This window comes from Mizuhopecten yessoensis, unplaced genomic scaffold, assembly GCF_002113885.1.
Source record: "Mizuhopecten yessoensis strain PY_sf001 unplaced genomic scaffold, ASM211388v2 scaffold5757, whole genome shotgun sequence".
NCBI classification, from domain to species: Eukaryota; Metazoa; Mollusca; class Bivalvia; order Pectinida; family Pectinidae; genus Mizuhopecten; species Mizuhopecten yessoensis.
In genome coordinates, this window is record NW_018406208.1 from 59,609 (window position 1) to 74,705 (window position 15,097).

Sequence of the window (15,097 nt, forward strand, 5' to 3'; positions counted from 1 at the left end):
GTTTGCTACAATTCGCCATTAGTATATGTAGTAACATTGTAACAGCGTTTGCTACAATTAGCCATTATTTTATGAAGTGACATTGTAACAATGTTTGCTACAATTAGCCATTAGTATATGTAGTAACATTGTAACAACGTTTGCTACAATNCATTACGTAGATTGGGTCTGTATTTAAAATATGCTACCGCCAAAAGAAAAACCCTCGCGTAGTAATATTGCTAAATTATGTATTCTTTTTATGTGATAATTGCTTATATGGAATTGTCCTCCGCCATCTTGAAAATTTGAAATATGTTTTGTATTCTATGTATCAATTAACCTATATGCTGATTTGCATTCGGAAATAAAAAACTTAAAACTTAAACTTAGTGACATTGTAACTACGTTTGTGCAGTAATGATCTTGCTTTTACGGTTTATAATACGTCATCAAAATGGTTGTTTTTGTACGTTTTTTGGTGTTTGTTTGGTGTGTTTGTTTGGTGTTTGTACATGGTTGACACGGAGACTGGTTATTGACCGTGAAGCCTAATGGGTATTGACGGTCAGCTGTCAGTTGTTATAGACACGCCTCAGTAATACACGTCACAGCACGATCATCATCGTAATTCTACAGGGTCAGCGTGAACAACAAACAACTGTTTCCAATTAGAACCGTGTTTCTGCATTCTAAATTTCCTAAATATTTAGCTATAAAAAGTTATATACAAGCCATATATGTGAATGTTTATTAATTACACAACTAATTTTAATGTATTATTTGCTGAATAAAAATGTCACTAAGTAGGGTTCGTATCTCTCACAAGGAAATCTCAGTGTTAATCAAATACTAGAGGTGAATATGTGTAACCCAATGACAATTATTTCTCTTAAAAACTGAAATAATTATTATATGACAAAGTTTCAGCTTTATTAAACATATATGTGTATGTATGTAAACAAGCACTTTTTTTTCTTCATCAAAATACCTCAATTTACAGTGATAAACATAGTTGGGATATCTTTTCATACTATAGTTAGGTTTTATATAACGATAAAGTTTTGAATAAGTTCCGTCAATTTCAGCTTTTTTTTATTTTAAGAAAATGATAAACGTAATTAGGATAGCTCTTTTGCATTTATATTTTTTGTATAGCGAGAAAAGTAGCTCGGATAACGTTTTACTGTAATGTGCCATTGATGATTTACTACCATGTAACGTGTATAGGTTTTGTGAAGGGAGAAGAGTATTTCGGATACGTTTTGCTATTATGCATAGATTTTGTTTAACCTTTTTTTACAACCATTGTAGTTCGGGTGATATTTCGCTTCTTTGTGTAGGTTTTGTGTGATGACATTTATATCTATATGCATCATTTTTGCTACTTGGTATGAGGTTTTTTGTTATTCATATTGACATGACTGTGTAGTTCGGACGGTTCTTCGCTATTGTGTATCTTATAAGAATTTTAGATAGCAACGTATGTATATCGGACAGATTTAAACCAACATGTACAGGGTTTTCATTTAAAGCATAAACTTCATTGCTTTTACAACAATTATGAAACAACGTTTTCCAACTTACTTTGTATATTAATCAGTCTTGTTGGTCCAGATAGAAGCGCGCTAAGTGGATTTACTGTGGCAGTAAACCGGAGTACCCGGAGTAAACCCATGTGGTCGTCACGTGACCCAAAACTTGTTTACGTCCGATTGGGAAATCGAACCCCGGTCTCCTTGGCGAAAGGCGATTGCGTTATCCTTTGCGCCATCTGACCACCCATGTGAGGGGTTGTAATTTGTTATATACATATGGTCGGATTGGTCGAGTGGTTAACACTCCGGCCTTCCAAGCAGGCGGCCGGGGTTCGATCCCCAAAGTCGCCGTACGCATGGAATATTAGAGAAAGTGTTTTTCTCCTGCCCACACAACTCCAACAACCCAGGCGGAGTATAAAATGGTCTGGGGTGGGTGTTGCGGTATCTGTGCTGTAGCATTCAAGTTGGAAGCACGGTCCCACTACAAACAGAACACAATACATCTCCAGCACACACACAGGCATACACACATAAGGAGATATTAGCCAGGTGGCATAGGACTAGTAGTTAGCGCCTGATAAGGCAGCTCCTGCAAATTCCTCCTCAATATTGTATTGATTAATAGATATGCTAATTGTATTGACTGTATTAAATTGTATATCTATGTACTGTAAAGCGCTTTAGAGTGGCTTATGTTAGCTAGATAGGGCGCTATATCAAATGTTGTATATTACATGTATTATTATTATTATATGGATCATCCCCGCTACTTTACTTGTATATCTAAAACACACTATTAATCGCGACATACGTATTTCAAATATTTTTTGTATTACCTTGAAAGTGGCTTACGTAACGTTTAATCCAGATACAAGCAATTACACAAAAGCTGTCTCATTTTAAAAAATCTCTTGGCCTGACATCAGACTACTCAATCCATTAAAACAAAGGTAACATGTAAGCCCAATAAGGTATGGGCGCTGTCGTAAATGATCCTCCTTCATCATTGTGAAACATGATGGAGCGTAGTTCACGAAGGATTTATTAAGCCATCCATGGTTTTAGGTTTAAATCCATCTGTATGAAGACCAGCGGATTGATATTTTGGCGACACAGCTATCCGAACTTTGAAAAAGTCACTGGTAAAATGAATTTTGATGAATGCATCAGTGACATGGCTTCCCACGGATGAAAATATCCGTGAAACACTGCTTAGGGTACAATACTAGCGGGTGGATACATCAGTGACATGGCTTTCGGTGGATGAATGTATCCGTGACACAATACTAGCGGGTGGATACATCAGTGACAAGGCTTCCGGCGGATGAATATATCCGTGACACAATGATTATGATATAATAACAGCGGGTGGATACATCATTGGTATGGGTCAGGGCGGATGCATGCATAATGCACGACTACGTTCAGTGAACAGGTACCGGCGGATAAATCTGTAATACACTCTCCGCGGATATGTACGTGACCAGAACTGTGTTTAAACTACAGCATGATATTTAGATTATTAGAAGATCATCTACTACTAATTCACTTGACTTCAAACAAACTGAGTGATGATTACCATTTCTGCAAAATAAAAATGCTATAACGGGGTTACATACCATTTCGAGGCCGGCGTGATGGTGCCCGGTCTGTAATTCTGTGTTGTGTGACGATGGTGAGGGGTGCACACAACCATCACCTTGTAGTAAAGACAAAGACAAACTTTTTTTCCAGTCTGGAATGTGTCGTGTGTTCGTGTTTAGGTGTTGTTACATGGCCCTGTGAGTGTATGAGTGGGGGCTTGTCGGAGAAGCCACCGGGACGGTCTGGTACTGCGCACGTGAAACCAAATGATTGCTGTGGGGCTATCCGTCATTAGGGAAATGATGCAGGTACGCCCCTGGCACTGTTGACGTTACAGAGGACCCGTCGGTGCGCGACAATGCCCTTGTTAATTTACATACTACTCATATTCGTTGCTAATGCACGTGTTGGTTCCAGTATATAGGTTCTAGGAAATGTAGTACAACGTCAGGTAAATACAAAATGTAGGTAACGACCTTTGTCAACCCAGTGCAAGTCGATAATAGGTGTGTAACCTCTCACCTGTAGACGTCAAATTATGGCTCGTCGTTAACAATATATCAGCAGGTACAGAATGTTTCATGTACATGCACATGGAGTTCGCGTCAAATATCGCTAGGACTTAAGAGGTTCTGATTTGTCAGCCATGTTGTAATTGTTGGTACGTATACAGTGCAATTGTCTGACAATACATGTCCATGTAAAGGGAAGGCATGTTCTTGTGTACATGTACCTCACAACATAAACAACAGTATTAAGATTGCTATCATATTAATGGCCCTACTGAGCGACCTGGTAGCGTTGTGTCGCTCCATACCATCATTCCGGCGTCAACACCTGATACAGGACGACGATACATAACGACGTGCAAACATTTTACAGCCTAAGACCATCTAACATACAAACGATCCTAGTGTATCAGACTATCACCATGTCTCCGTCCATTGGCCACGCCTTCCGCCCAATTGAGAATTAGTGGGCCGTGCTATCCCCTAAGGACAATGGTCGGCAATACTTTCACGTATTGGAATCTGAGAAATACTGTCCTAGGGACACTATATCAGGCAGACGAAATCTGTCCTCTGGGACATTGTGGCAGGCAGGCGGTATCCCGGTGGACACTGGCAGTCAGACGATGCATGTCCCCGGGGACATTGGCAGTCGGACGATGTATGTTCCATGGGACATTGGCAGTCAGATGGTAAATGTCCCTGGGACATTGACAGTCGGACGTTGGATGTCCCTGGGACATTGACAGTCAGCCGACGTATGTCCCTGGGACATTGACAGTCGGACGTTGTATGTCCCTGGGACATTGACAGTCAGCCGACGTATGTCCCTGGGACATTGACAGTCGGACGATGTATGTCCCCGGGGACATTGGCAGTCGGACGATGTATGTCCCATGGGACATTGGCAGTCAGATGGTGAATGTCCCTGGGACATTGGCAGTCGGACGATGTATGTTCCATGGGACATTGGCAGTCAGATGGTGAATGTCCCTGGGACATTGACAGTCGGACGATGTATGTCCCTGGGACATTGACAGTCAGACGACGTATGTCCCTGGGACATTGACAGTCGGACAATGTATGTCCGATGGGACATTGGCAGTCAGATGGTGAATGTCCCTGGGACATTGACAGTCGGACGATGTATGTCCCTGGGACATTGACAGTCGGACGATGTATGTCCCATGGGACATTGACAGTCGGAGGATGTATGTCCCATGGAACATTGGCAGACGGAAGATTTGTGTACTCGGGGTCACTGGCAATCGGAGGGTATCTATACCCGGGACATTGGCAGTCGGACGATGTATGTCTCTGGGGACATTGACAGTCGGACGATGTATGTCCCATGCGACATTGACAGTCGGACGATGTTTGTCCCTGGGACATTGCCAGTCGGACGATGTATGTCCCTGGGACATTGCCAGTCGGACGATGTATGTCCCTGGGACATTGCCAGTCGGACGATGTATGTCCCTGGGACATTGCCAGTCGGACGATGTATGTCCCATGGGGCCTTTGCAGTCGGACGATATGTGTATCAGCGGACACTGGCAGTTGGTCGGTATCTGTACCCGGAGACATTGACAGTCGGACGATGTATGTCCCATAGGACATTGGCAGTCAGACGACGTATGTCCCTGGGACATTGACAGTCGGACGATGCATGTCCCTGGGACATTGACAGTCGGACGGGGTATGTCCCATGGGACATTGGCAGGGGGACGATGTATGTCCCTGGGACATTGACAGTCGGACGATGTATGTCCCTGGGACATTGCCAGTCGGACGATGTATGTCCCATGGGGCATTTGCAGTCGGACGATATGTGTATCAGCGGACACTGGCAGTTGGACGGTATCTGTACCCGGAGACATTGACAGTCGGACGATGTATGTCCCTGGGACATTGACAGTCGGATGATGTATGTCCCATGGGACATTGACAATCGGAGGATGTATGTCCCATGGGACATTGGCAGACGGAAGAGTTGTGTACTCGGGGTCACTGGCAGTCGGAGGGTATCTATACCCGGGGACATTGGCAGTCGGACGATGTATGTCTCTGGGGACATTGACAGTCGGACGATGAATGTCCCATGGGACATTGGCAGTCAGATGGTGAAAGTACCTGGGACATTGTCAGTCGGACGATGTATGTCCCTGGGACATTGCCAGTCGGACGATGTATGTCCCATGGGACATTGACAGTCGGACGATGTATGTCCCATAGGACATTGGCAGTCAGACGACGTATGCCCCTGGGACATTGACAGTCGGACGGTGTATGTCCCATGGGACATTGGCAGTCGGACGATGTATGTCCCTGGGACATTGACAGTCGAACGATGTATGTCCCTGGGACATTGACAGTCGGACGATGAATGTCCCATGGGACATTGGCAGTCAGATGGTGAAAGTACCTGGGACATTGGCAGTCGGACGATGTATGTCCCTGGGACATTGACAGTCAAACGATGTATGTACCTGGGACATTGACAGTCGAACGATGTATGTCCCTGGGACATTGACAGTCAAACGGGGACATTGGCAGTCGGACGATGTATGTCCCTGGGACATTGCCAGTCGGACGATGTATGTCCCATGGGACATTGGCAGTCGGACGATATGTGTATCAGCTGACACTGGCAGTTGGACGGTATCTGTACCCAGAGACATTGGCTGTAAGACTATGTATGTCCCATGGGACATTGGCAGTCGGACGATATGTGTATCAGCGGACACTGGCAGTTGGACGGTATCTGTACCCGGAGACATTGGCTGTAAGACTATGTATGTCCCCTGGGATATTGGCAGTCGGACGGTATTGGTACCCGGGGACATTGGCAGTCACACAATGTATGTCCCCGGGGACATTGATAGTCGGACGATGTATATAGATGTATATTAAATTAAGCATGAACTACGTAGTTTGGGTTTTAATTATATTTTGACTTGCCAATACATGTATGTACAAAATGAAAATCTTTTTTTGCAAATGTATGCTCAACGTGTTCTTTATGTATTTATCCAAGACTTACGCAGTGCTTTTGATGCATCTTCAAAATGTTATTTGTACAAGCATCTTGTTGATACCTTTTGCGTCCAGTTCTATCTGACTAAGCCCATCAATATAAGGATAAAACAGTTATTGAGTCAATCAAGCACACAGTCTTAACATAGAATCTGGGGGCTATAATAACATTCCAGAGGTCAGAGAATAGGTACAGTCTGCGATAAAAAATGATATCGGAGATGAAGTACATTTTGAACTACTTAGTCCTGTATATTCTGATTTAAGAAAAACATCAATCAAACAGTATTATTATCGACATCCAAGTATCTATAAACTAATAGAATTATTTACCTGTAAAAGTCTTAAATCTTTAAATAGATTGGGTAAATATTTGTGGCACGCTACTTCTAAAAGGAAAATTCTCCTCGCTCAAAAGTGATATCATATTGAAACATTATTTGAAACTACTTTGTTATAAGTGTACATGTATAATAATAGTTTATTCGTTAATAGCGCTTTGAATAGTACTTTAATGACATCCCATGGTTCTTTATGGCTGTTTGAAGTTATATGTGGTGTTTTCATTACGATGTCATCCTTTCATGACGTCACATATATACAGGTAGTAAAGTCGCACATATGATTATATTGTTATATACTTCTCACAACTTTACGAAAAATCATGCTGTAAAACTGCAAGTGATATCATTATTACGTGTCTGTAGGCATATATATATTTAAATGGAATTGTCCTCTGCCATCTTGTACATCACATATGAATTTTGAATATTTAATTACGTATGTTTGTAACCTATATGCTGTATTGCATTTGGATATAATAAAACTTGAAAACTATCCCCGGGGACATTGGCAGTCGGACGATATCTGTACCCGGGACATTGGCAGTAGGGCGATATCTGTTCCCGGGGACATTGCCAGTCTGGCGATATCTGTACTCGGGACATTGGCAGTCGGACGATATCTGTTCCCGGGGACATTGGCAGTCGGGCGATATCTGTTCCCGGGGACATTGGCAGTCGGGCGATATCTGTTCCCGGGGACATTGGCAGTCTGGCGATATCTGTACTCGGGACATTGGCAGTCGGGCGATATCTGTTCCCGGGGACATTGGCAGTCGGGCGATATCTGTTCCCGGGGACATTGGCAGTCTGGCGATATCTGTACTCGGGACATTGGCAGTCGGGCGATATCTGTTCCCGGGGACATTGGCAGTCTGGCGATATCTGTACTCGGGACATTGGCAGTCGGGCGATATCTGTTCCCGGGGACACTGAAGGTCAGATCATTGCTATCCATCCGACATTTCAAATCAGACATTATCTGTTTGCGGGGAGACTGGATCTTCCACATTTTTTCCCTTGGACACTGGCAGTCAGACAATTGCTGTCCCTGTAACACTGATGAACTGTCCTCAGGGACAGTGGCAGTCACACAATATCTATCCCTTGTGACACTGTGGCAGACATTATTTCACCCGGGGAAACGGCAGTAAGATATATCTGTCTCAGTGCGAGTCGTGTGGACATCGGAAATTGGATAAGTTCTGTCCCATGGGATACTGTCAGCCAAACAATAGTATGGCAATATCTGTTCCATTCTGAACATTAAGACCGACTGTATTTGTCCTTTGGGGATTCAGTTTGACAATATCTATGCCCGGGGCACTTTGTCAGGCAGTTAGACAAGATATGTCCACGGGGGCACTTGGTCAGGCAGTAAGACAATATATGTCCCAGGGGGCACGTTGTCAGACAGTTAGACAAGATACAGTTGTGGGACCGCACAACGCACCAAAAATAGCGTGCGCACACCGTGCATACATCGTTCACACACCGTCCGCACATCGTCCACACATGGTGCGCACAACTGTGCGATTTAGCAATCGTTCGCCCCGTTGTGCGCTTCTCTCCGCACAACTGTGCGATTTGGTATCATTTGTAGATCAAAATTACGGAATGACAAAAATACGGAAGGCTTGTATGCGATAATGTACACTGTGTATATATCTGTAATTTCTCATCACAATAATCAAGATTATACAATTTCACAATGCGTGTTACACAGTATTACAGCGACCGTTAGGCTGTCAAGAATGGGTTTGGCTCCAAGGTAACAGAACAGGTAAATAACAATTTTATGAGTGTCCGGAGTTTTACCTGACCAGTGCCTGACACACAGAGCTGATATGCGATACCGTTTGACCGTAATGAATAGTATTTGTTATTTGCATTCGTTTGCCTATAGCTCCCCTTCACCTGGATTTTCACACCCCCGGCCTTACCCGACGAGTTACGTAAATGCCCCAGGCGGGGAGAAAACTACGGTCCAGGTACATGTACAAAGTGGTTATGTTTACCTGTATACGGGATTGTGTTGTAATTTTACATGTGTCGATTAAGTTTGTTTAAAAACACAGAAAACACAATTCCTAAATATAAGAATATATAGACAGAAAGATAAGTTTATAGATGTTGCTAGAATATAGAAACATACGTAAACATCAAGTTTATATGTTTAAACACGAAACCGTATAAATTGTTAAGGCATTTCTCAATTTACACCAACCACGATTGTTATCGCACAACGTCCGTCCATCGTGCACACATATGTGCGCAAGCAATGATCGTTCAGCTTTTTATCGTTCGCCCATCGTGCACACACCGTTCACACACCGTGCACACATCGTGCGCACACCGCACATCGTGTAACGTTGTACTGTGCGATCCCACAACTGTATGACTCAGGTGGCACTTTGTCAGTCAAATGATCAGCCAGGGAGTTAGATAGTATCTGTCTCTTTTGGGCACCTTGTCAGCAAGTTCTACAGTATCTATGCCCGGGGCACTTTGTCAGGCAGTTAGACAATGTATGTCCACGGGGCACTTTGTCAGGCAGTAAGACAATATATGTCCCAGGGGGCATTTTATCAGACAGTTAGACAAGGTATGACTCCGGGGGCACTTTGTCAGTCAAATGATTAGCCAGGCAGTTAGATAATATCTGTCTCTTTGGGGCACCTTGTCAGCAGGTTCTACAGTATCAGTCCCCGGGGTACTTTGTCAGGCAGTTAGACAATGAATGTTCACGGGGTACTTTGTCAGGCAGTTAGACAATGTATGTCCACGGGGCGTACTATCCAGCCTATAAGATCTGTATGAGGGAGGGGGCATTTTGTCAGACAGTTAGACAAGGTATGACTCCGGTGGCACTTTGTCAGTCAAATGATTAGCCAGGCAGTTAGATAATATCTGTCTCTTTGGGGCACCTTGTCAGCAGGTTCTACAGTATCAGTCCCCGGGGTACTTTGTCAGGCAGTTAGACAATGAATGTTCACGGGGTACTTTGTCAGACAGTTAGACAATGTATGTCCACGGGCACTTTGTCAGGCAGTTAGACAATGCATGTTCACGGGGCACTTTGTCAGGCAGTTAGACAATGAATGTTCACGGGGTACTTTGTCAGGCAGTTAGACAATGAATGTTCAAGGGGTACTTTGTCAGGCAGTTAGACAATGAATGTTCACGGGGTACTTTGTCAGGCAGTTAGACAATGAGTGTTCACGGGGCACTTTGTCAGGCAGTTAGACAATGAATGTTCACGGGGCACTTTGTCAGGCAGTTAGACAAGATATGTCCCCGGGGAATTTTGACAGGCAGTTAGACAATATCTGTTCCCGAGAGTACCTTGTCAATCAAACAATATCTGTCCCTGGTGGTACTTTGGCAGGCAGTTAGACAATATATGTCTCCGGGGGCAATTTGTCATGCAAAATCTGTATCTCTCAGAAAATATCCGTCACCAGATCTAGACACACTAATTATTCAATGAGATTGCGTGGTGGTTTTTTTAAACAAACACACAGACAGCTTAAATAACAATGATTCTAAACATGTATTTAATGTAATAATGGAAATGGAATCGTTGAAAGTAAAATATAAATAGTATCACATTATAAAAATAATTGCCCATTGAAATCGTACCTTGAGAGAGAAATACATGTTTGAATGTAACTATTATATACAGTAAATATACATGCTTCAGGTAAAGACGTCTACAGCTAGACAGGGCGGTATTCGGCACACGAGTTAGTCATATCGAATACGTATTAATACAAATCACTGATTATTGAAGCAGATTAGGAATGAGGAACACGATGACGTAGCAGAGTTGTGATGTACCGGAAGAGCCGGTCGATGTGTTCGCTTCCATAGCGGTGATAAAGACCTTTAACACAGCCATTCAAATACGTCGGCCTAATTCCATCTTCAAAGGAAACTATAATCAATGTCAATTCGTGTGATTTTTAAACTAGAGTGATTTAATTCCTCTGAGTATTGGTGTCTATCCTGACTGGCCACTACTGCCAGCCAGACACGCAAATGCCAATACGATACATTCTCCAGCTCATAGATCTGTATCGGGGTGTACTATCCAGCCTATAAGATCTGTATGAGGGTGTACTATCTAGCCTATAAGATCTGTATGAGGGTGTACTATCCAGCCTATAAGATCTGTATGGGGGTGTACTATCCAGCCTACAAGATGTGTATGGGGTGTACTATCCAGACTATAAGATCTGTATGGGGGTGTACTATCTAGCCTATAAGGTCTGTATGAGGGTGTACTATCCAGACTATAATATCTGTTTCAGGGTGTACTATCTAGCCTATAAGATCTGTATGAGGGTGTACTATCCAGCCTATAAGATCTGTATGGGGGTGTACTATCCAGCCTATAAGATNAAGATATGTATGGGGGTGTACTATCCAGACTATAAGATCTGTATGGGGGTGTACTATCGAGCCTATAAGATCTGTATGAGGGTGTACTATCCAGCATATGAGATCTGTTTGTACATGTATACTATCCAGCCTATAAGATATGTATGGGGTGTACTATCCAGCCTATAAGATCTGTATAGGGTGTACTATCCAGCCTACAAGATATGTATGGGGATGTTCTATCCAGCCTATAAGATATGTATGGGGTGTACTATCCAGCCTATAAGATCTGCAGGGGTTGTACTATCCAGCCCATAAGATCTGTATGGGGGTGTACTATCTAGCCTAGAAGATCTGTATGAGGGTGTACTATCCAGACTATAAGATCTGTATGAGGGTGTACTATCCAGCCTATAACATATGAATGAGGGTGTACTATCCAGCCTATAAGATCTGTATGGTGTTGTACTATCCAGCCTATAAGATCTGTATCGGGGCGTACTATCCAGCCTATAAGATCTGTATGGGGGCGTACTATCCAGCCTTTAAGATCTGTTTGGGAATGTACTATCCAGCCTATAAGATCTGTATGGTGTTGTACTATCCAGCCTATAAGATCTGTATGGGGGCGTACTATCCAGACTATTAGATCTCTATGGGGGTGTAGTATCCTGGCTATACGATCGGTATGTGTACTATCCAGCCTATAAGATCTGTATGAGGGTGTACTATCCAGCATATGAGATCTGTTTGTACATGTATACTATCCAGCCTATAAGATATGTATGGTGTTGTACTCTCCAGCCTATACGATCTGTATGGTGTTGTACTCTCCAGCCTATACGATCTGTATGGGGGTGTACTATCCAGCCTATAAGATCTGTATGAGGGTGAACTATCCAGCTTATAAGATCTGTTTCAGGGTGTACTATCTAGCCTATAAGATCTGTATGAGGATGTTCTATCCAGCCTATAAGATCTGTATGGGGGTGTACAATCCAGGCTATACAATCGGTATGTGTACTATCCAGCCTATAAGATATGTATGAGGGTATACTATCCAGGGTATACGATCGGTATGTGTACTATCTAGCCTATAAGATCTGTATGAGGATGTTCTATCCAGCCTATAAGATCTGTATGGGGGGTACTATCCAGACTATAAGATCTGTATGAGGGTGAACTATCCAGCTTATAAGATCTGTTTCAGGGTGTACTATCTAGCCTATAAGATCTGTATGAGGATGTTCTATCCAGCCTTTAATATCTGTATGGGGGTGTACTATCCAGCCTATAAGATCTGTATGAGGGTGTACTATCCAGCATATGAGATCTGTTTGTACATGTATACTATCCAGCCCATAAGATATGTATGGTGTTGTACTCTCCAGCCTATACGAGCTGTATGGGGGTGTACTCTCCAGCCTATACGATCTGTATGGGGTTGTACTCTCCAGCCTATACGATCTGTATGGCGTTGTACTCTCCAGCCTATACGATCTGTATGGGGGTGTCCTCTCCAGCCTATACGATCTGTATGGTGTTGTCCTCTCCAGCCTATACGATCTGTATGGGGGTGTACTCTCCAGCCTATACGATCTGTATGGCGTTGTACTCTCCAGCCTATACGATCTGTATGGTTTTGTACTCTCCAGCCTATACGATCTGTATGGTTTTGTACTCTCCAGCCTATACGATCTGTATGGTGTTGTCCTCTCCAGCCTATACGATCTGTATGGTGTTGTACTCCCCAGCCTATACGATCTGTATGGGGGTTTACTCTCCAGCCTATACGATCTGTATGGTTTTGTACTCTCCAGCCTATACGATCTGTATGGCGTTGTACTCTCCAGCCTATACGATCTGTATGGTGTTGTACTCTCCAGCCTATCCGATCTGTATGGGGGTGTCCTCTCCAGCCTATACGATCTGTATGGTGTTGTCCTCTCCAGCCTATACGATCTGTATGGTGTTGTCCTCTCCAGCCTATACGATCTGTATGGTGTTGTCCTCTCCAGCCTATACGATCTGTATGGGGGTGTACTATCCAGCCTATAAGATCTGTTTCGGGGTGTACTATCTAGCCTATAAGATCTGTATGAGGGTGTACTATCCAGGCTATACGATTGGTATGTGTACTATCCAGGCTATACGATCTGTATGTGTACTATCTAGCCTATAAGATCTGTATGAGGATGTTCTATCCAGCCTATAAGATCTGTATGGGGGTGTACAATCCAGGCTATACAATCGGTATGTGTACTATCCAGCCTATAAGGTCTGTATGAGGGTGTACTATCCAGCCTATAAGATATGTATGGGGGTGTACTATCCATTCTATAAGATCGGTATGGGGGTGTACTATCCAGCCTATAAGATATGTATGAGGGTGTACAATCCAGGCTATACAATCGGTATGTGTACTATCCAGCCTATAAGATCTGTATGAGGGTGTACTATCCAGCATATGAGATCTGTATGTGTACTATCCAGACTATAAGATCAGTATGGGGGTGTACTATCCAGCCTATAAGATAAGATATGTATGGGGTGTACTATCTAGCCTATAAGATCTGTATGGGGTGTACTATCCAGCCTATAAAATATGTATGAGGTGTACTATCTAGCCTATAAGATCTGTATGGTGTGTACTACCCAGTCTATAAGATCTGTATGGGGATGTTCTATCCAGCCTATAAGATCTGTATGGGGGTGTACTATCCAGCCTATAAGATCTGTATGGGGGTGTACTATCCAGCCTATAAGATATGTATGAGGGTATACTATCCAGGGTATACGATCGGTATGTGTACTATCTAGCCTATAAGATCTGAATAAGGGTGTACTATCCAGCCTATAAGATCTGTATCGGAGTGTACTATCTAGCCTATAAGATCTGTATGAGGGTGTACTATCCAGACTATAAGATCTCTATGGGGGTGTAGTATCCTGGCTATACGATCGGTATGTGTACTATCCAGGCTATACGATCGGTATGTGTACTATCTAGCCTATAAGATATGTATGGGGATGTTCTATCCAGCCTATAAGTTCAGTATGGGGGTGTACTATCCAGCCTATAAGATATGTATGAAGGTGTACTATCCAGCCTATAAGATCTGTATGGGGTGTACTATCCAGCCTATAAGATCTGTATGAGGGTGTACTATCCAGCCTATAAGATCTGTATCGGGGTGTACTATCCAGCCTACAAGATGTATATGGGGTGTACTATCTAGCCTATAAGATCTGTATCGGGGTGTACTATTCAGCCTATAAGATCTGTAGGAGGGTTTACTATCCAGCCTATAAGATCTTTATCGGCGTGTACTTTCCAGCCTACAAGATGTGTATGGGGTGTACTATCCAGCCTATAAGATCTGTATCGGGGTGTACTATCCAGCCTACAAGATGTGTATGGGGTGTACTATCCAGCCTATAAGATCTGTATCGGGGTGTACTATCCAGCCTACAAGATGTGTATGGGGTGTACTATCCAGCCTATAAGATCTGTATCGGGGTGTACTATCCAGCCTACAAGATGTGTATGGGGTGTACTATCCAGCCTATAAGATCTGTATCGGGGTGTACTATCCAGCCTACAAGATGTGTATGGGGTGTACTATCCAGCCTATAAGATCTGTATCGGGGTGTACTATCCAGCCTACAAGATGTGTATGGGGTGTACTATCCAGCCTATAAGATCTGTATCGGGGTGTACTAT

The 15,097-nt window shown here is 43.2% G+C and overlaps 1 protein-coding gene across 1 annotated transcript in view; it reads right to left on the reverse strand.

The window, feature by feature from the left end:
- The window catches only part of LOC110451054 (oviduct-specific glycoprotein-like), a 33,641-nt gene extending 30,235 nt beyond the window's left edge, over positions 1–3,406 (reverse strand). Inside the window, exon 1 of the mRNA XM_021498901.1 lies at positions 3,140–3,406. Coding sequence (XP_021354576.1) covers positions 3,140–3,142 — 3 coding nt within the window. The 5' untranslated portion in view covers positions 3,143–3,406. The remainder of the gene's footprint in view (positions 1–3,139) is intronic.
- Between the last annotated feature and the right edge of the window lie 11,691 nt (positions 3,407–15,097).